Here is a 22,541-nt window from a genome sequence, read left to right as displayed (position 1 = left end):
TGGTTCCCTAAGGCCCAAATCGCTTTCCCTTACCCCTCACAGATTAATTTGAATCCAGTATCACAGGATTGTAATAAATATTTCAGTTTGTATCTTTAAAAAAGAAGGATGTGCAAAAGCGTAACCACAAATCATGAAGACACCTAAAAAATTAACAATTGCTTAGTATCGTCTAGTCAGTACTCAAGTTTCTCTGCTTGTCTCATAATATTTTTAGCTTCTGGGTATGAATCAGGATTCAAATAAGATCCACACATTGTGATTGATTGCTGAATTTCTCAGGACACTATCAATCTTTTAAAAAGTGTTATTTGTTGAAAAAGTGTAATTTCCCAGATGCAGGTGTTTTTTGGTGGTAATCCTGGATGTCATGTAATGAGTTCTGCTTCCCCTATTTCATGTAAATTGGCAGTTCAATCTATGAGCTAATTTGTTATTTTAGTGACAACTCACATATTTGTATTTTTTGCCACCATATTTTCCTTATTTTTTACGTTCCTTAATTTTCTCCTCCTTTCTTGAGCTCCTTCATGTAACTATTTTTCCATATACCATGTTTTATTCCTCTCTGCTGCATAAAAATTGCATAATCTATTTCTAATTTTTTTCATGGTTCCACTTGAAATATTGACTCTTAAATAAGCAAAGCAATGGTGTATAAAGGTGATGGTGGTGGGAATTGTCTGCCTTGGACACAGGCAGTAAGTAGAGAGACCTACATGTAGAGAGTTTTAAGACTATAATAAAACTGATTAAAAGCCTGTGGTATCTCATTATTGTTATGCTGCAGCAATTTAAACAATGCTGTGATGAAATCCGCCCTCCCTGCCAGATGGACTGCCACCCTCCTTGGCGTGCCACCTTAGGAGTCTAATCAATAATCAACAGCATGAAGATCCTTAGTTTTGAACATCTTCTATTGATATATACTATTGTTGCCTGGTACTTGAGGCATCTTTTTAAAGACTCCTCAAGATATAGAATATAAGTGTTATTTTTATTTATTTTTTTTAAAGATTCTATTCATTTATTCATGAGAGACATGGAGAAAGAGGCAGAGACACAGGTAGAAGGAGAAGCAGGCTCCTCTCAAGGAGCCCAATATGGGACTCGATCCCCGGTCTCCAGGATCATGACCTGAGCCAAAGGCAGACGCTCAACCACTGAGCCCCTATTTTAGCACCCTCTGAGGTGCCCCTATTTTCTATTTTTAAAGATTTTATTTATTGATTTTAGAGGTGGGGGAGGGGCAGAGGGAAGAGAGGGGAGAGAGTCTCAAGCAGACTCCCCCAACAGGGGGCTTGATCCCAGGACCCGGAGGTGAAATCAAGAGTTGGATGCTTAACCGAATGAGCCACCCAGGCGCCCCTAACTATTATTCTTTTATTTATTTATATTTTTTCTGTTGTAGAAAAACATATAAGACCTTTATTAGATAAGTTTAGCTTTAAACACATGCTTATTTGTATTTCAATAAATAGCAGATCTTTATTTTTATTATATCCTGTTTCAGGAGTTAAACAGTGTACCAGACTTCCTTTTAAAGTTTTCCTGAACTGATAAATTCTGCATGCATTGTGGCTGAACTAAGAATGGTTTTTCAATTTTCCACCAATTACCTCAGTGGTATTCTTGACTTGAAAAACCATACTATTACTATTTTAAATGATTAGTGTTTGTTCAGATTTACTCACACATTTACTTCTTTTTTTCACATTCCTTCTTTTGGGAATACCTTCCGTTTGGGATAATTTTCCTTCTTCCTCGAGTGCATCCTTTAGAAATGGCTTTTGTAAAGATTTTTGTTGATAATGCACTCATTCTATTTGTCTGAAAATGTTTTGCTCTCATTTTTAAAACGTAGTTTCTCTTTGTCTATAGCGCTAGGCTGGCCAGTATTCTCGGCAACACTTAAAGCCATTGCTCTGCTGGCTTCTATTGTGAGCTACCAACAAGTCAATTGTCTATTATCATTTCTCCGTAGCTGAAGTTCTGTTTCTCTATTTTTAAGATTTATTTTTCTTTGGTTTTCTGCATTTGCCACAGTGTGTTTAGATATGAATTTCTTTTTTTTTCTTACAATTAAGAAAATTTTTATTGGAGTTCAATTTGCCAACATATAGCATAACACCCAGTGCTCATCCTGCCAAGTGCCCCCCTCAGTGCCCATCACCCAGTCACCCCAAACCCCCATCCACCTCCCCTTCCACTACCCCTTGTTCATTTCCCAGAGTTAGGTGTCTCTCATGTTTTGTCACCCTCACTGATATTTTCACTCATTTTCTCTCCTTTCCCTTTATTCCCTTTCATTTTTTAACAATAAATTTATTTTTTATTGGTGTTCAATTTGCCCACATACAGAATAACACCCGGTGCTCATCCCGTCAAGTGCCCCCCTCAGTGCCTGTCACCCATTCACCCCCCACCTCCCAACCTCCTCCCCTTCTACCACCCCTAGTTCGTTTCCCAGAGTTAGGAGTCTTCATGTTCTGTCTCCCTTTCTGATATTTCCCACACATTTCTTCTCACTTCCCTTATATTCCCTTTCACTATTATTTATATTCCCCAAATGAATGAGAACATATAATGTTACTTTTTTTTTTTGAGATTTTGGGGGCTTCTTTCTTAATTTTGAGAATACATGCTATTGATTACTTTTGGAAAATTCTCAGAGAATATTTATCAGCTTCTCTCTACTACCTTTATTATCTCCTCAAAGAACTCCAAATAGATATTTGTTTAATTTTCTCACTTTCATTTCCACATGTCTTAATTTTTCCACTTCTCTTTCTCTGTGCTGCATTCTTGGTGATTTCTTCACATTCAATAATTTTTCCTACATATTTAAGGTCCTAATTCTCATGAATTCTATTTTTCCCAAATATTCACAATCATTCAAGATATATCTTGTCCCATTCTTATGTTATTATTTTCCTTTGTGTACAAACATCTTACTTTATATTCTAATGCTGATAATTCCTCCATCTCAAATCCTTGCTGTTTGATTCTTTATTTATTATTTCAGTTGGCTTGCTCATAGTACTTTATATCCATTCATGATTTTGGATGTTTTAAAAAATCATAATCTTATATTTGGTGGAATTTTATCTGAGGCTTTTTTTTTTTTTTTTGGTTTCTATATTGAGGAACAGTCTTCCAGAGACCATTTGTTTTGATACATACAGGTGCCTGGGGCCATTACCAACCAGAGCCTCTTTTAACTACATACTCAGCTTTAGAAAAAAATATTTAGGGCACCTGAGTGGTTCAGTGGTTGAGCATCTGGCTTTGGCTCTGGTTTGATCCTGGGGTCCTGGGATCAAGTTCCGCACTGGGCTCCCAGTAAGGAGCCTGCTTCTCCCTCTGCCTGTGTCTCTGCCTCTCTCTGTATGCCTGTCATGAATAAATAAATAAAATCTTTAAAAAAATAGAAAAAAAATGTTTAGCCTATAGACATTGGAACCCAGAATTATGTAAGTGCTGCTTATGAAAGCGAATTTCCAGGGTAAATTCCCTGATACCACCCAGATTCATCTTCTTTGTTGGAGTTTCCCCAATAACTTCATGTTTTGTTCTGTTTTTCTGCTCACTGAGGATGTAGCCCTTGGGGTTGCCACTAAAACCAAAATTCGAGGTCACTGGGAGAATTAGCAGATGCTCGAGCACATGATAGATTTAGTGCTTCCTTGTCTATCTGGTTTCCTGTTCCTGCTTTGACCTCTGAGGAGTGTTCTTATTTCTTACCAATTCAGCCACTTATTAAAAAAATATTAAATTTATATCCAGGAGTTTAAGGTGCTTTGTAGTGTTAAGAATTTTTTTCTGATACCTAGTTTATTTATGCTATAATGGAAATAAGCCTTTCTTATTTTAATATTGTTAAAAGTCTATAACGTTTAATGGAAGTAAGTCTTTCTTAATTTAATATTTTTAAAAACCCTTGTTGACTTCAATCTTGGGGTTTCTTTTATATATTTTTTTTATTAGAGTTCTATTTGCCAACATAGAGTACCCAGTGCTCATCCTGTCAAGTGCTCCCCTCAGTGCAAAACTTGGGTTTGAATGTGGACACCTGCCCTTCTTCTCCTTCTTCAAATGCAATACCTCAACCACATTCCTCTGAAGGTACTTGCCTCTGGACCATTTCCACTAGAATAGACAAGTGAGAAAACAAGACAATATCTGAGGGTCAGGACCCAAACTCACTGAAAATCTTAATAAGTAGTTATTTTGTTTGATAATGAAAATCTGGCCCCCCGTTAAGCTATTCTTTAAGATTCCAAAATAGTTGATGAAATCGTAGGACCAAAATCCAACAGATCACACATCTCCCATGTTTGAGTTAATGAATGTGAACTGAAAACACTCATCTAAGCTATCTGGATTGGCAAATAGTCCACGCTTTAAACACATCTGAGAAATTTCAGATTTGATATATGGGAGGCTGCCTGAAATCTGAACAAATCCCCATTTCATGCACTTAAAATAATAGCATCACTGTTCTACTTTTTGTGAAGTAATCTTTCTGTTTAGAGTGCCCCTTCTCTTATGAAGCCCTTTGGGGTTAAAACTAAAAATCCATTTTCATGATTCTAATTTTTATTTAATTTAAGGCAAACGAAAGTACCAGTTATCCTAGCTAGATAATCTAATGGAGTGTGTAATCAGGGGTCCATCTGGTCCCAAAGTGGCTGAGTGCAGTGGCTTCCTGCCAAGAGAGCTGGGGAGGATCATTTTGCATTTCTCAATGAGGACATGAAAGACAGAGCAGGGCAGCAGCTGTGGTTTTCATGACATCGAGGGGTCACTTTACACCAATGGCCTTTCTTTTTTCTTTTTCATGTGTCCTTGTTTGACTTGCTGGTGATGGCATTCAGGACAATCTACCCCCAAATATGACACTTTGGCATGGTGAATATTTTTTAACTAAAGGAATTTGAGACATGGCAGGTGCAGGAAGGACTTCCAGACCTTCCCTTGGAGCAAGTCATAAGACCCTAGTGTCTATACCCGGAGGAAAGAACAACCTTATCTCCAAAGATAAAGGGACGCAGAGAGGAATCTGAATGAACAGGCCATGTGAAGTTTCCCCAATTTACTATTCTTAGCTCATTTCCTTTTTGTTCTATCATATTTTTTTTCCCACAACTTTCCACTCTTTATCAAATCTAGCATAAAAACACTCAGGTTTGACTATTTCTTCAGGTCTTCATTTCCTTATGAAGGTTCCTGTGTTACATAAAACTTGTATCAAATACATTTGTGTGCTATTGTTAATTTGTCGTTGTTACGGAGACTCAGCTCAGAGCCAAATAGGCTGAGAGGAAACAGTATTTTTCCTCCCTGACAGTATCAACAGTTGCTTTTCCTATCTTAAGCTTCAAGACCCTCCAGGGAGGAGGTGGGTGAAAGTAATGAGATTCACGAATGGGAGTTGAATGAATGTCAACTCCCTCAATCAATAAGAAATCTATGGTTACCAAGGTGTTCCTCCTTCCAAGGGGTATCTCTGCAAATTGAGGGGTGGAACCAGGCAGACAGTGAGAGGGGTGGAGGGATATAACAGGTAACCAACTTGTGAATAGTTGGGCATTTTAGTGTGAAACTTGTTATTACATTTTTTTTATCTAATAAAGGGATTATTTTTTAAAGATTTAATTAATTAATTAATTCATGAGAGAGAGCGAGAGCCCAAGTGAATGCAGGGAGAGGAGCAGAGGGAGAGGGAGAGAGATATAATTTCCAGCAGACTCCCCAGTGAGCACAGAGTCCAATGTGGGGGTCGACCTCAAGACCCTGAGATTGTGGCCTGAGCTAAAACCAAGAGTTGGACATTTAACCAACTGAGCCGCCCAGGCACCCCACAAAAGGATTATTTTTTATAAAAATAATCTTTTTTGAATTGTGTGATTATTCAGCCACTCTCTCTAAAAGTCCCTCATATTTACAACTATGAATTTCACCTATTTTTTAAAAACAAAATTCCTCCAGAAAATTATTTTATATCATCAGTTACAACAGTATGTTCATCTGCTTTCACTAAAGATACACTTTCAAGTTATTGCTTCTTATATGACTAGCTAAATTACTCCTTAGCTTTTTTTCTAGATGAGGTAAAAAGATTTTTTTTAGCTTTCCTTATGGGTCTTTTCTCCCTAGACTTTAAGTAATATTCAAAGATGTATATGGAACTTCTTTTTAAAATCTCTATGGTCTTTTAAATTGAAAAATATATAAAAAACCTGTGTTGTGACAACAGGTTGAGAAGTAATGAGAAAATGGACGAATTAGTTCAGGATGTCTCAAAGCAGATTTCTTTCCACTTAATCTCGATGTCCTACGAAAATGCTGACTTAGGTTGTAGTTTATGTTTCTTAGATTCCAATATTTTAAAATGGCCCTTGAAATTATATTAAAGAGCTCATGAACAAGTGCATAATCAATGATAAATGAATATTTATGGTTGAGATTTGGGAATTATTAATCAATATACCTCTATACTCTTGGCTCTCTTGAAGTTTAATTTAAGTGTATTTAATTAGATTCCTACCCCAAATCAACTTTAAGAAGGCTGCTTTTCTTCTTTTTTTTTTTAAAAAAAGATTTTATTTATTTATTCATGAGAGACACACAGAGAGAGAGGCAGAGTCACAGGCAGAGGGAGAAGCAGGCTCCTGCAGGGAGCCGATGCAGGACTTGATTCCAGATCCTGGGATCATGCCCTGAGCTGAAGGCAGATGCTCAATCTCTGAGCCACCCAGGCATCCAAAGAAGCCTGCTTTTCAAAACCAGAAATCTACAGTAATACTTTTTTAATCTGGGAAATATTTTATAGAAATAGGATTTGTCTTCTGTTATGCCTTTGGACTGTATATTTTGTGCTTACCCTGCTCTGACCCTTGGGTAAACTAGTCCTTTATTTAGGAGCTGAATTTTGCATTAAATAACATACATAGAAGAATCTCAATGAAAATTGTTCTAGCATTAAGGATATTGGCAGAGACGATAAGAGAAGGTAGGTAGAAAGACAAAGAAAGATTTTAGAGGAATGCCCTGAATCTAGATATGCCTTGGTTGAGAAGATAAAACAATTTGAAAATCTTGAATTATCAGGGGAAACAAAGGTGAAGCTTGACTTTTTCTGCCAAATTTAATTTTCACCTTCTGCTTTGGATGTTTGTGTGAACTGCCCAGAAAGGTCAAAGTGTATTGATTTTCCCACTAAAGAAAAATGCACCATGTATTGAGTACACTACAGGCCAGAAATGGTGAATTTTACAGGCAAGCACCTAATCTGTATAAGACCTCATGAAGTAGGTATTATATTCTCCATGTTACTGAAGAGAAAACGGAGACATTAAAAAAAAAAAACTACATCTCTCGGGGAAGGATGAGCAAGTGGGTGGCAGGTACAAGTGAAATAAGATTGGCCATAAATTTGAGTGATGGATGCCTGGGACATCATGCCACTATTCTTTCTATTTTTAAGATATATTTGAAATGTTCCCAAATAAAAAAATTCTTAAGAAATCACTAATAAAAAATCAAGATTCAAATACATACTTTGTGGATTTCAAGCTTGTGCTCTCTTGATCACATCACATCATACACCTAGTGATTTCTAAAAAGCTGGAGAGCAAATTTCAAGCTAGATAATAAACCAGGAATTTAAATTTTATTTTAAAAAGTAACAATTGATCCCTTTATGTTCTCAAAAAGAATTGAGTCTATAGTAATCTTAATTTTAATATTTACTCAATGAAGATCTCTTTCCTTCTACTGAACTATTGCGAGATTTAAATAGATTTCTTAAATATCCTGGTGTTACTCATTCAATTGTGTTTCCTGAAATAATTTCTTTTTTCTCTTGTTTTTAAAGAAGACATTTCAATATTCTAAACATTTGCATTAGATATGTGTAGGGACTTGTAAGATTGAACATTTTGTCCATGAGATTGAGTAGGCTTATGAAATTTGTGAGCTAAGCATTAATAAGGTTGAATTTTAGCTATGGCAAGAAAAACCTGTGGAGCTGTGGGTAACGAGAGCCATTTCAGCTGGAATGACTTTTTGGGTCTATTTTAGGTAGTGCTTTCATTCTTTCATCTGCTTAATGAAAAGGTCACCTGTTTAATGAAAAAGTTTCCTAAGAAATAGAATGTAGATACATCTACATCATATTTATATAAAACATCATATTTATATAAAATTATAAACATATTTATATAAAATTATAAAATTTTATTAAAAATTTATAAATTATATAAATATATAAAAATATAAATATATAAATTAATATATTATTTATAAAAATAAATTTATAAAAATTATAAAATTATTCCATTGAAGACACCATGCTAAATGAAAACAAGGCAGAAACAAAAGGCTATCGGTTCTATAATTTCATTTATATGACTTTCTAAAATGAAAAAGCTTTAGGGATAGAAAACCAATCTGTGGGTTGCTGGGGGGGTACTGTGGAGAAAGGCAGCTGATGGCAAAGGGGCACTGTCTGGGTGAAGGCGCTGTATTTGATTTTCATGTGTTGGTGGCTACACAGCTTTTTTTCCCCCAAATTAATAGAACTGTATATAAATTTATTTATATGTCAATTTATTGTATGAAAATTATATCTCAGCAAGTCCAATTACTATGTCTAATAATATAAATGTGTGTGTGTGTGTGTGTGTGTGTGTGTGTAGTTTTCAAAATATGCCTCTGTGTCAATGAAGGCACCCAGGTATGCACTTACCTGTATGCTGACCGGAAGCCCCAGTCCCTGGTTGTCAACCACAGCTACAGTAATGACAGTCTGGATCACCAGGGCAATGAAGGTGTTGATTCCGAACACCAGGGCATAGCGTTCCACGCTGAGATTAACAGCAATCTGAAATCTAACAGTGTACAAATGGAAAGAGTTTTGAAGGCACACATATGTGGGTTTTTATTTTATTTTTTTTAAAGATTCTTTATTCATTTGAGAGAGAGAGAGAGAGAAAGCAGAGAGAGAACATATGAGCAAGGGAGGGGGTGACAGAGGGAGAGGGAGACACATATCCTTGCTCACCAGGGAACCCTACGCAGGACTCAATTCCAGGATCCAGGACCCTGGGATCATGACTCGAGCTGAAGGCAGACGCTTAACCCACTGAGCCACCCAGGAGTCCTCATAGGTAGGCTTTTAAATACAGAGAAGGGAATTGTGCTGTTCCCAAGATTTGGCTCCCCTCAGGAAGCCCAGGCCTCTGTTGGCAGTCTCCTGCTACAAAGCTCTTCTACCAGAGAAAAAGGAACAAGGGTAAGTGGCGTAGTGAAGTGTTATATTTTAACATTCCATGAGATGTGATATATTATGAGAATTTAAAACTAATTATCCTTTTCTAAAATTAAACCAAATATTCCAAATGTTCTGCAATAAGGGAACACTGAACATTATTGGACGTGGATATGATGTAGGAGTCACTTTTTAACCTAGACATATCAATGAATAAATCAAAAGTCAATCTGATGAGTTTTTACTTATTTGTAGGCTGTTCACCGGATCGTTGACTGTCTACATTAGCAGTTTCAGAGTCTAATAGGTAAATTTTTTTTCTAGAAAACTCACAAATTATTTTCTTTCACAGTCAAGTCAATCTGGCAATTAGTTCATTTTAAATTGGTTGGTTTTTAAAATTTAGGCAAGACTGACATATATACATTTGAATTCTTCCATCTAATTCAGCTAAAATACTTAAAACTCTAATTTATTCAAAAATAAGAAAACAGAGGCACCTGGGTGGCTCGGTCAGTGAAGCATCTGCCTTCGGCCCAGGGTCCTTGGATCCAGCCCTGTGTGGGGTCCCCTGCTCAGTGTGGAGTCTACTTCTCCCTCTCCCCCTGCCTTCCCACACTACTCATGCTCTCTCTCCCTATTCTCTCAAGTAAATAAATAACTAACTAAATAACTAAATAACTAAATAAATAAAATCTTAAAAAATACGGAAGCAAATGGAAAGTTTTAACTATGGGTTTTAATATCCCTTCCCCAAATCATCATATTAAAAGACAAATATAAGCATTTAAAAATCATGTGATTCAATGAAAATGTATTATTTCAGTGTAAAAAATTACCAACTAAACATACAAAACCTATAAATAACCCTAGATTCTACAAAGTGAATATAACATGTGGTCCAAATGGGCCTTAGAGTTTCAGGGGTTCCTTGCTCAGCTAACAATTTTTTCCTCTGGAAAAAAATATTACACTACATAGATGCTCTTGAAACCTAGATTACATCAAATGGCAGATTCCCTTTCAGTATGCAAATTATTTCAGATTGGAATCTTGATTTAATCAGTACCGATGCTTAAACAATGCATCAGCAATTACTTGGTTTTGGATAAGACCTTTATATCTGGGGGGTTCAGATGGAGTCATAATGCTGACATTAGGCTGAGGGTGGCATTGAATCCTAAGATTTTTCAGTCTAAGCCCAAAAAGTATTTCTCCATGTAACTGAAATGACAAGGAATCCTACTGTCTAAAATTTTATTTCAAAGCTCTTACTGAGTCATAAAACTATGATGCAGAGTACACTGCTCAGGGCTAATACACTCTTGGAAAGAGAATTATATTCATGTTCTTCTGTTAGGCATTTTTTAGCACTCAATACACATGAGCCTCTGGGATAGTCTGTAATTTAAAGATTGAACCACTTTGAAATTTTATTTGATCATTTACGTTCCATATATCATGACATTATGGGATTGGTGTTTACCAATTTACCTTAGAACTCAAAGGAAAGTAATAGGAACAATTTATAAAGCATTAAAAAACACATTATTTTGTGCCAATATAAAAATAGAATGGTTAAATTAAAAAAATCAATAGCTCAAAGTTACTATTCTTTATGTTGTATTATTGTATTTGTTCATTGCTTTTTTTTTTTTTCAAGAAATGCTAACCAAATGTTTATCATGAAGCAAGAACAAGCATCGGGGCATACCAATGAATAAGCATGATTTTTCCCCTCACAGAGCTTATACTTCAACAGGGAATACGTAACTGAACCCAGATAACTGCTTTGACTAATATTATTTAAATTTATCAGTTTTTATCATGAAAAAGAAGTAGAAAAAATATCTTCTTTTATAGACTAATCATATTTTTTTAATATGAACTTCTTGTATCACATGATGGTTGAAACCATGGATGGTCGATCATAGAATTTCTTCCAAATCTGAACACTAACGCTTTGCATTAGAAATACATTTATCCTACATGTACTAAATTTATTTTAAAATTTTCTTAGAAGTTAGAATAGTAAAAAGATGTAAATTAAGTTACAGAGACTGGATTCACCTACAGATGATATTCTATCAGTATTCTGAAGCTGGACATGGGAGTGAGAATTTCATTTAGCACCAAATTTGAGAGATCTATGAGGTCAAGTTCTTTTCTTTGCCCCACTATGAGTGTATATCCTGACACTAAGATCAATCATGTGACTGAATTGATAAACTAGATGAAAGACGATCACTGAGCTTTATGTAGAATGTTCTGTACATATTGTCTGGGAAAAGCTTGACCATCAGCCTATGAATTCCATCTTCACGGCCTCCCAGAATCTCAGCATTCTTATTATTCATGTGGCTTAACCCTCTACTTCCTCATGTCTGTGATAAATCATTCTGAGAATTTCTTAACACACCAAAACATTTTGGTTGATTGAGTTTTCCTGAACTATCTATATTCTGACAGTTAATCTTACTATTTTTTTTCCAGATTTTCCTATTTGGTTCTTTAGAAGAACAATATTGACTTGCTTCATGGTATGCAATAGAAATGCAGATGGCTGTGAGCCAATATGTTCTGAAATATTCAAGAATAATATACTTTTACTTTTTCACTGTGTGGAAGCTGTGGTCAGTACAAATAACTCTGAAAAATTATTTTTACTAATTTTCAAGTTCTCCATCTTCCTAAATGTAGCCATGGAGCAGTAAAACAAACTAATTTAGGTTTGGCTTGAGTTCTTTTTCCTAGTCGAGAGTTAGATTGCTAAGAGAAAACAAAACATTTTGAATAATTTCTAACATAAAAGTGGGGGAAGGTAGAGATCTCCTTGTTAGTATGCTGAAGATCAGAAAAGACTGAAATAACAATAAGAAAATAACAGGATAAACCAAAAATCATACTGTTCCATAAAGAAAACATAAGTATAGTTAAATTGCCAAAAATCAAATAAACCAGAAAATCTTAGGAGTAGCCAAAAGTAAAATTATCATCACATTTAGTGGAACAACAATGAGAATGACAATGAACTCCTTAATGCAAACTGGAAGACAATGGAATAATAAATCTTTAAAATGCTGAATGGAAAAAAAAAAACCCACCACTATTAACTTAGAATTCCAATCAGCAAAAATATACTTAAATGACAATAAAATGTATTTTCAAATAAAATTTGAGAGAAATTATTCACCAGGAGGTTCACAGTACAAGAAATGTTAAAGGAAGTTTTCAGGCTGAAGGGAATCAACAGTAAAAGGAAACATGGATCTATAAAAAAAAAAAAGAAAGAAAAGTATTGAGAATGGTAAATCTATGAGCAATTATTTTTTCTTGTCTTAATTTTTAAAAATATAATTTTCTGTTTAAAGCAAATAGAATAATAATGTGCTGTAGCATTTATAACAGAAACTGAAGTGAAATCTATGAAACAATACAAGGGACAGGGAGTAAATGGAATTATGTAAAGTATTTATACACAAAGTAGTATAATATTAATTTAAGAAAAACTGATGAGTTAAAAACCTAATCCTACTAAAAACATGAAGACTTAGCCAAGGAAAACAAATAGAAGAAATAAAAATGGAATTAAAAAGAAAGCTCAAAAAAAAAAAAAAAAACCAAACAAACAAAAAGAAAGCTCACTTAACTTCAAAAGAGGGATAAAGACAAATGAACAGTTGGGACAAATAGTAAAGAAATAACAAACTCGTAGACTTAACCCCAATTGTAAGTTACATGGAGTTCACAGGCGAGTTTCTTTAATGTGTAAATTAATGTTTTAAATGAATGTTTGAGTTTCTTGGATATGTAAATTAAATTAATGCTTTTGACCAAATTAGGGAACTTTTTGGCCATTGCTTCTTCACAGGTGTTTTTTCTTCCTGTTTATGTTCTCTTCTTCTGGGACTCCATAATGCATATATTGATATATTTTATGGTGTTCCATAGGCTTCTAAGAAAAGTTTAAGTCCAAAGAGCATGCCAAAATTATGCAGCTGATAATGTCAAGTCGAGGAAAAATATTTTCAGATGTTTGCTTTATCCATGATCCACTTTCTAATTAAAATTAAACATATTACCACACAGGAAATGATGAGTAACACCTACCTAATCCTTTTAGATATTCTCTAGGAAGCATTCATCACTTCTCTTAGCTCATTTTCTTTCTTTTTTAATTAATTGAGATAAAATATTCTCTATGTTTAAACTGCTGAATGATTTAACATTTATTATCTTTATATGTTGTTTTATAGAACAGCTTCACTTCTACAACTGCCCTGAAACTATTTGAAGAAACAGATGTGCTGTGATTTTTCAAGCAGGTAGGGAAAATTGGGAGTGAAAACTAAACTGAATCACTAAAAAAAAAAAAAAAAAAAAAAAAAAAACAAAACAAAACAACCTGAATCACTATTAGATACAATCACATCTTATTTTGTTATTAAATAAAACCAAATCAAAGCAGAGAAATTGGAACAATGGTACACTGTTGGTGGGAATATAAAATGGTGCAGCCGCTATGGAAAACAGTATGGATGTTCCTGAACAAATTAAAAATAAGACGACCAGGGCACCTGGGTAGCTCAGTGGTTGAGCATCTGTCTTTGGCTCAGGTCATGAACCCAGGATCCAGGATCGAGTCCCACATCGGTCTCCCTGCGAGGAGCCTGCTTCTCCCTCTGCCTGTGTCTCTGCCTCTCTCTCTCTCTCTCTCTCTCTCTGTGTCTCTCATGAATAAATAAATAAAATCTTAAAAAAAATAAAAATAGGATGACCATACAATCCAGAAATTCACACTTCTGAGTATTTATCCAAAACAGTTGAAACCAGAACTTAGAAGAAATATGAGCACCCCCATGTTTGTTATACTGCTATTCACAATAGCCAAGATGTGACAACAACCTAAATGTCTATAGATGGATTAATTAATAAAGAAAATGTAGTACATACATGCAATTGACTATTAGCCTTTAAAAAGAAGGAAATCCTGCCATATGCAACAACATGGATGAATCTTGGGAACACTAAATGAAATGTTTCAGTCATAGGAGGACAAATGTTGCATGATTCCACTTATATGATGTACCTAAAATAATCAAATTCATAGAAGCAAATAATAGAGTGGTGGTTTCCAGGGGCTGAGTAGAGGGGAAAATTAAGTTGCTACTTAATGTGTATAAATATGTATCTTTCAGTCATGCAACATAAATAAGTTCTAGCAGTCTGAAGTACAACATCATGCCTAGAGATAAGAATCTTGTAATACCCACTTAAAAATCTGCTAAGAGGCATAGATCTCATGCTAAGTGTTTAAAAAAAGACTACAAAAGAAAAAATTAATAAAATTACTCCATTAAATAAGTACAGTATAAAAACATTAAAAATCAAAACCTCAGAGTATATCATTGTTTATTAGTTGTGAGAAGTTTGAATTTTTTTTACTGGGTTAATAACCCTAATCGAGTCCCAAGAGAAAGTCAGTTAAAATAAGAATATAGTTCTGTTGTGTCTTATTTTAAACATTAAATATAACATTGCAAACGCTATTCAGAAGAACTGGAAGAATAAATAAATAAATCTGTCTCGTTGCTTCAGATTTAGATCAAGAAATGATAAATACTTACGCCGCTATTGTTATGAGAAGCATGTAACTTGACTTGAAGATCAAAAAACCAGCATAGCACACCCAAATATTAGTCGTGTAATGCATGAGAAATAGAGAACCTGCATCTGCAGCTGAGAATATCGCCAGGGCCAGCTCTCCCAGGAGATCCCAGTTGACTTTCACACAGCCTGCTGTGAAGGCAGCCAGAGCCCCTGGAAAGAAAGGAACCGACATATAGTACAACCTGTCATCCACACGTAACAAAATAGGGCACCATTTTGTTAAAATTCACATTGGATAGGCATTGAAGCATTTCCAGGCTATGGTAAAACATGTTGACTTATTGTGAACTTCGATTGAATGAAAATCATTTGATCTAGTTCTGTGAAGTGTACGTATCTTTTTCCCTTAAAGTTTGAAATAGACCAGCTGAATTTGGGTTTCCATAAATCACAGACTGGAATGGCCCCATAGAGGCCATTTTTTTTCTTTCTTCTTCCCTTTGAGGAGATAAAACTCGGGTTCAGAAATCTGATGTCAAACAAAAAGCAAACCAGACTTTGATAGGAAGAGGCTTTATTCAGAAGAAAGACTTGCAATAGGGAGAACGCTCTGATTGCCAAAATCTGCAAGCATCTTGAAATCAAATAGAAAAAGGGTTTTCTTTTGTAAGGGTACTTTTCTGTAGGGCAAATAGACATAAGCAAGATCTCTGGAGAGGAAGCTGGACAAGCAAGGGGAAATGATCAGTGGAAACGGACAGGAAAGTGTCCTGCTGTGGTCAGTCAATTTTCAGGAGAAGCTGATGGGGGGCTGGGGCACATTCCATACTATGTTGTGTTTACTCAGAGTTGGGGCAAGCAAAATGTGAGGCGTCTGTAATAAGGAGAGGAGCCTGACTCAAGTTCAGTCAAGACAAAGCACAGTGTAAGGAATGGTCATTTGTGAATACTTGGTGACCAAATGAGGCATCAAGTTCTTCAAATTGAATGCCAGTCCTTGCTACCATGTCCTTCTCTGTGCCATGCTATGAATGTTCTAGCAAGGAGGGATTCTCTCTTTCTGTCCTTACCTCTGTTTACTCTATCTTCTCTATAACATCGATTTGAAAATATCCTCAAATCCCTTTAAAGATACCAAACCTTTCTTCAAGAATTCTTTCCTTACAATTTCCCCTCATTTGTTAGTTTAATCATTCCCCTCTTTATTTGCTGACTCATTCCTTCACCTACACACCCATCAAACATTTTTGAGCTTCTCTGTGGGAAAATATGGTGGTCAACTTTGGATCCTTGCTCTTGAAAATAATATAGTCTACTGGAGAAATTGGATATATCAATTTATAGTTTTAATAGTGTGATAAGGATTGTAAAAGTGCTGACCCCAACTCAAATTTAAACTAACCATAACCTAGTGGTTCTCCCAAGGGAATTTTTGCCCTTCAGGGGACAGATGGCACTATCTGAAGACAACTTTGGCTGCCATGACTTGGCAGGGGCAGTGTTGGTGTTGGTCGTAGTATGCTAAGGGGATCTAGTGGGATGAGACCAATGATGTTGTGGGACATCTTACAATGCATAGGACAGGCCCCAGGACAAAGAGTTTCCCCGCCCAAAATGTCAATAATGCTGAGGATGAGAAAATTGACCCGAACCCTATATGTAGTCACAAGACATATCCCAGGACAAATTCATTTAATAATGTTCATTATGTAGACATGCTTTATAATGTATACATTGTGCTGTGAATGAAGCAATCAATTGTCAGGTTTCCTGCTACCCTTAGCTTTCTTTCTTAAAGAAAGAAGGCTTAGGCCAGCAGACCAGTCCTTCTTCACCTGGTTCTGCCTAAAAATTTGACACTAATTAGGGTCCTCCCTATCACAAAGAGACTAAAGAAATATTACATTTAGAAATCTTTTAAAGAATTAATTTTATGAACATTTTACCTTTTCTACAGATGCCCTCAGTAAGGGCACATTATCTGAAGAGAGGGTTTTTTTTCTCCCCTCCCCTGAGGAGCAAGTCCTTAGGGAGGAAGTGGATTTAAGGTAAATAAATCCTAGAACAGGTTTCTAGGAGTCAAAATGGAATTTTTAGAAAGGGAAGTCAGAAGAATATTACCTCAACAATGGACCCTGAAATGTTCAACAAATATGTGGGTGTGGAACACCCCAACTTCAAAAATATTATCTTCAAAGTCTTATTTGATGTGAAAGCTTTGTTATGTCAGGAAAATCCATGTGCATTGTTGGGCTCACTTCAAAGCTAGCTCTGGGCTCTCCCTTTGGACTTTAGAGCATTAACTCTGTGTCAGCCCACTGTCCCTCCTCTTCACCTCACTCTCTTTGGAAAAGGATTTCAAACTTCACAAACTATGTTCTGGGGGAAACGAAGCATGCAGGGACAAGAATCTAGGAAGCCCCAAACCACTATAGCTTCTCAGCCAGGAGGGAAGTTTTTGGAAAGTAGAAAGCCCAGGACAAGGTTGAAGGGTGAAGCCTGTAGCAGAAGCGAGAAAACCTCCTTCCCCCAGAGACCTACTCAAGGTCACTCAGTGTCGCTGCTCAACCTCTTGGTCAAAATGCAATATCAGAAATCCGCCTATAGGTAAATGAGGTTGAAGCAGACGCTTACCAGTCAGCTCAAGAGGAAGCAGTAAATGCTCAGGAACATACATATCCTCTTGGAGGGCCTGTCTCACCCACCATGTCACCCCCCGCCGCCCGCCTGCCTTTCTCCTTTCCTATTGCACTTTGTCTTTTACAGCCATTTTCTCCATAGTCAAGGATTACTATTTGTTAATGGCTACCGTGGAGGGTCACAGTTCTTACTGGTTCATACTGATGACAAATGAATGAAAGTATATAATGTAGGAAAGGGCAGAGAGAAAATTATACAAGATAATACAATAACCTGGTTGTATAGAAGAGATGGGATGGAAGATTGTAAGAATCCAGTCTGGAGTCACTATTATTCTAACAAATATCTGGATATGGTAGGGAATGAGGAAGCTGAGTCCGGAAAATAATCTTAATCAGAAGACAGAAAGCTTTGCCAAATCCCTACATGTAGAGTTAAGGAGAGATATAAATATATTATTTAAGTTGCCTCAATGGGAACTTTTGAAATGATAAAGTAGCTCCTAGAATAATAGATTTCAAAGATCTTTGGCCACAGTCTGAAAAAGGAATATATTTTATATGTCCACTAGTACATACATATGTGTATGTAAACAGAATTTTCACAAAATAGAACTTATCCTTATAAGCTTCAATGTATTCTATTCTATTCTAAATTTTCTATTCTGTTCTTCTTTTTTTAAAGCCACATTTTAAAAAAGATTTTATTTATTTATGACACAGAAAGAGAGAGAGGCAGAGACACAGGCAGAGGGAGAGGCAGGCTCCATGAGGGAGCCTGATATGGGACTTGATCCCAGGATTCCAGGATCACACCTTGGGCAGAAGGCAGGTGCTAAACCACTGAATCACCCAGGTGTCCCTATTCTGTTCTTTGATTAAAAAATGCTGGTTAGAAATCCACTACATTGATTTCAAGATCTTTACTCTATAAAGGGCTAGGTAGTAAATATTTTAGGCATGTGGATCACATAGCCTTCTTTGTTTTTATTTGGTTGCTTGCCTGGATTTGTTATTTTTAAAGCCCTTGTCATATATTATTTTTTCTCTTACAACCTCTTAAAATGTAAAAACTTTTAGCTCTAGTGGGCATGAGCCATCGTTTGCCCACTTCTATTAATGGTTTGCAACTTTCTAAAGACCAGAGTTACAGAGCAGTTAGAGAGGAAAGTGATGAGATAGCTTAACCTTAAACCATTCAAATCTTTATGGCCAAACCAGGTTCAGCCAATGGGACACAAATTTGCAGTCCCTGTTTTTGTGGATTGGTAAAACTTTATCTTCCATGGATAGCTATGTCAATCTTCCCTTATGTTCATTCCCTCTTTTAAATTTTGTGGCAAAAACTCTTTTTTTGGTATTCAGTGTTGAAATCACTACAACCAATCGACCTAAGACTATGATTTGGAAGACTATCTCTCCTGCACATCGAAAAGATAGTCTGGTATACTGACCTCCAAAGGTTGCCAGGGCTTCTACTGCTCCATTATAGATTGTAGAACTTTGGGATGGTGCCTTGTAATCCCACAGGATTTGGACATAGTTCAAAACCTGGTTAAAACCTGCTGTGGAGAAGGCCCACCACAGGGACCAGTAAAAAAGATGCTTTGAGGAGTAACAACCTTTCAGATCTTGGAACCACTGCACAAAAACTCTCAAAGTTACATTTCCTGGCTTTGGAGTGCTCAACGGACCATCATCTTGGTTCCTTGAAAAGGTGAATAGTTCTTGGTAGACTGGTTTGTGATCCATTTGCGGTTCCTCTAAGAAAGCATCTTTTCCTGGTGGCTTTGGAGGAGCTTCTTTGCTGGGTTTTGCATGAAAAAACATGCTCTTCTTAGGCATTGGTAGGAAAAGTGAGAAAAGAAAGGCCACACAGACAGAGGCCAAGGATATGACATTGAGGTAAAAGTACGATACGTTGGCCAGGGACACCAGGAGCTGGGCCAGCACCGAGGCCGCTGTGTAGGCCACCAGTGTGATGCTCCTGCAGTAGCCACTCACTTTCTGGTAGTGCTCGGGGCTGACCACGCTATAAATGTAGGCATAGTAGGCCACCTCGGTGGCAGAGACCATCCCATAGAAGAACTCTAGCACCTGCATGGCTCTTAATCCTTGACCAAATACAAGCAACAACCAGGTGATGATGAAGCTGATCCCTTGCAGGATAATGACTGGTTTGTAGCGAACGTAGTCGGTGAGGATGAACACAGGGAGCAGCAGCACCAGATAAGAGTATGTCCAAATTGGAAAGATCTCATTTGTGATCTGTAAGAGTAAATAGGGAGGGTGTGAGGACAAAAGCACCAGCAGTGAAACACACCATAGATCTCACAGATATATATTATCCAGATGACATGTATCCATCCTAGGACATATTGTTTGGCCTCACATCAATTTGATACTTCACATGAGTTTCTGACAATATGGTGGAAAGCTATGGGAGCTGAAATTCAAGGAAACAAAGTGCAAAAATCATAGATCTTCAAAACATGTGGGTTCCTTCCTCCAGATATAAAGAAAGAACAGTTATTATTCTTAGTTATCTGCTTCTTTCATTTTTTTATTTAAATATTTTTAAAATTTATTTATTCATGAGAGAGAGAGAGAGAGAGAGAGAGAGAGAGGCAGAGACATAGGCAGAGGGAGAAGCAGGCTCCCGGCAGGAAACCTGCCACAGGACTCGACCCCAGGACTCCAGGATGACATCCTGAGCCAAAGGCAGATGCTCAACCACTGAGCCACCCAGGCATCCCTGATTCTTTCATTTTTTAAAATGGAATGTGATCTACATAAGCCACTGAGGCTGGGAAAGAGGCCATAATGCATATGTTAGCCTTACCAGCTTTCCCAGGGCCGTGTAGGGCTGCTCGCGTGCTGTTGCCTGTCCTTTTAAAATAGTTTACCCTTCTTCAATAAGGTTAAAAAGAATGTTTCAGTACTGGCGGAACCTGACCATATTTACCTTTGATTCACATCAGTATGTAAAACGTGCAGACTATCTAGAGATCATCTGGGTGACCAGAAACACATAGGCCAAATGACCAGTTCCAGACTGAATATCAGAAGAAGGAACACTAGTCTGTCTTCTGTTCTTCTGCATTCATGGCCTTTTTTTTTCTTGGGCTGCTTTGGAGGAGCCATGAGAAACCCCTTAGTATGTCTCTGGTTTAAGTCAGCTTTGGTCATGGTTTTCCAGGAAACACTGGTGGTATCAGCAAATCATCTGAGCCCACCAATAATACATAATTATTTTCGCTTCTGTAAGCGAGATTTATAGTGGATGGAAGATCATGTAAAGAAGGCTGGGGTGGGCCCTCTTAAATCTCTGTTCTTTCAGGGTCTCGCTGACCCTCTCAAATCCCAGGGTCTCAGATCACTGACATAAACCCACCAATTTACTAAGCCTGAGAGTGTCCTTCATTTTGACCTACTCTGTGCCCTTACTCCTTGAGTTTTCAGGTCACCTTTTACCTAAATGTTCTTAGAGTTTGGTAGAACTTTATTCTGGATCTTCCTGACATTTAGGTGTAGTCACTAACCCAGCAAAAGCTACCTTCCAGATCTGTTTTTTGTGACTGGCTCTGGAGTATAAATCCAGCCCTGAGCTATCTCCCAGCCAAACCTCTTTGCACCTACTGGCATTCAAGATTGGCATGTGCTTTTTTTTTTTTTTAATTGGGAGAGAAAGTGGTGGATTGGTTTAGAGGTCAGAATTTCCTTAGTTTGGGTGGAACATGAGGATGGTTTCTGGGAGAGGAAGGCCATGGGAGATACAACTGTGATGCCGCGTTTGCTGAATAACCAGCCCGTAAAATGGGTGTGACATTTTTTCCCCTAAATAAATCGAATCGTGTGATCTTATTATTGTTCAGTGACTAAAGCGATGGTTCTTTAATGTTAGCATGTGTCAGATTCACCTGGAGGGTGTGTTAAAACAATCAAATTTTCAGACTCAGTAGTTCCAGGGCAGGGCCTATATATGAACATTTCTAACAAGTTCCCAAATGATGCTCTTGCACTGGTCTGAGGACCCCACTTTGAGAACCACTGACTCATAGGCTCCTTAGGATTAGATCCTATGACCTAACTGAAAGCTAACAACAGGCTTAATATCGGTACATAAAGAGAAAAAAAAAAAGCTTCAGAGGATTTTTTGCATATACTTTTTCCTAACTCCCCCCCCCCCCGATCTTATACTATCCTCTAAGGTTTGTAGTTATAAGTAGGCATGGCTTTATTTTAGGTTCATGATAATTAGCAATGACATCCTGGAGTATTGCTTTTGTACAGCTGACAGATTGTTTTGAAGCCACCACATTTTTGTGGTGGCGAAGTTTTATATTTTTACATGACAAATAGACAGAAATCATTAAGGCCTATTTTTCACATTTGAGACTGTAAGGAGTGCTGATACTTTGCTCTTACCCAAGGCTTTAGACGTTGTTCTAACAAGATATAAATCTAAGATAAGCATGTTACTAAACTTACTGTGCTGAGGCTTATATTTTTATCTGGTCCTGCTAAATAAGGTATGACAAATGGCTCTGATGGTTTCATCATTGAGAAGAATCCAAAGCAGCAGAGGTTTACTGTGGGAAAAACCCAGGAATGGCTTGGTGATGTCCGGCAACAATTCATGGATGGTTAACCTGCTGGAGGAAAAAGAAAAAAAGCAAGTCAGAAGATTGATGGTTTCTTTTCATCAAATGTCCCCATGCTCCATTTGTCCTTTGGTCTTAAAAATGAAAACAGGAAAATCGTGGGGACAGTAAATATATATCGCAGGTCAAAACACAGGGACTTGAGTCTTGTCTTTGGGTTTCTTGGTTTCAAGAGAATGGTAATGGTCACTTAAAAACACTGAAGCAAGGAGGTTAAGTTTCATGCCAGCTGGAATGGCGGGGTCACTGAGGAAAAAAGTACTCCCCAGTACGGCAAGCCTGTCGGTCATGCCCTCCCGTAATCTTTTACAGTAGAAAGAAGTCAGAGAATTTCTCCTCAGGCAGAAATCTTGG

General features: G+C 36.9%; 1 protein-coding gene across 4 annotated transcripts in view; it reads right to left on the bottom strand.

The window, feature by feature from the left end:
* Positions 1–22,541, bottom strand: part of LOC112925466 (thiamine transporter 2-like) — a 46,129-nt gene that overhangs the window by 5,997 nt on the left and 17,591 nt on the right. For all 4 annotated transcript variants that reach the window (XM_072719334.1, XM_072719330.1, XM_072719331.1 and 1 more), the window contains 4 exons: positions 22,015–22,178; positions 18,978–19,791; positions 14,902–15,094; positions 8,753–8,894 (listed from right to left, as the gene is read on the bottom strand). In XM_072719334.1, the coding sequence (XP_072575435.1) occupies positions 8,753–8,894; positions 14,902–15,094; positions 18,978–19,791; positions 22,015–22,164 (1,299 nt within the window). In that variant the 5' untranslated portion in view covers positions 22,165–22,178. The remainder of the gene's footprint in view (positions 1–8,752; positions 8,895–14,901; positions 15,095–18,977; positions 19,792–22,014; positions 22,179–22,541) is intronic.

Source organism: Vulpes vulpes, chromosome 9 (assembly GCF_048418805.1).
Source record: "Vulpes vulpes isolate BD-2025 chromosome 9, VulVul3, whole genome shotgun sequence".
NCBI lineage: Eukaryota > Metazoa > Chordata > Mammalia > Carnivora > Canidae > Vulpes > Vulpes vulpes.
This window is presented reverse-complemented; position numbering and strand designations above follow the sequence as displayed.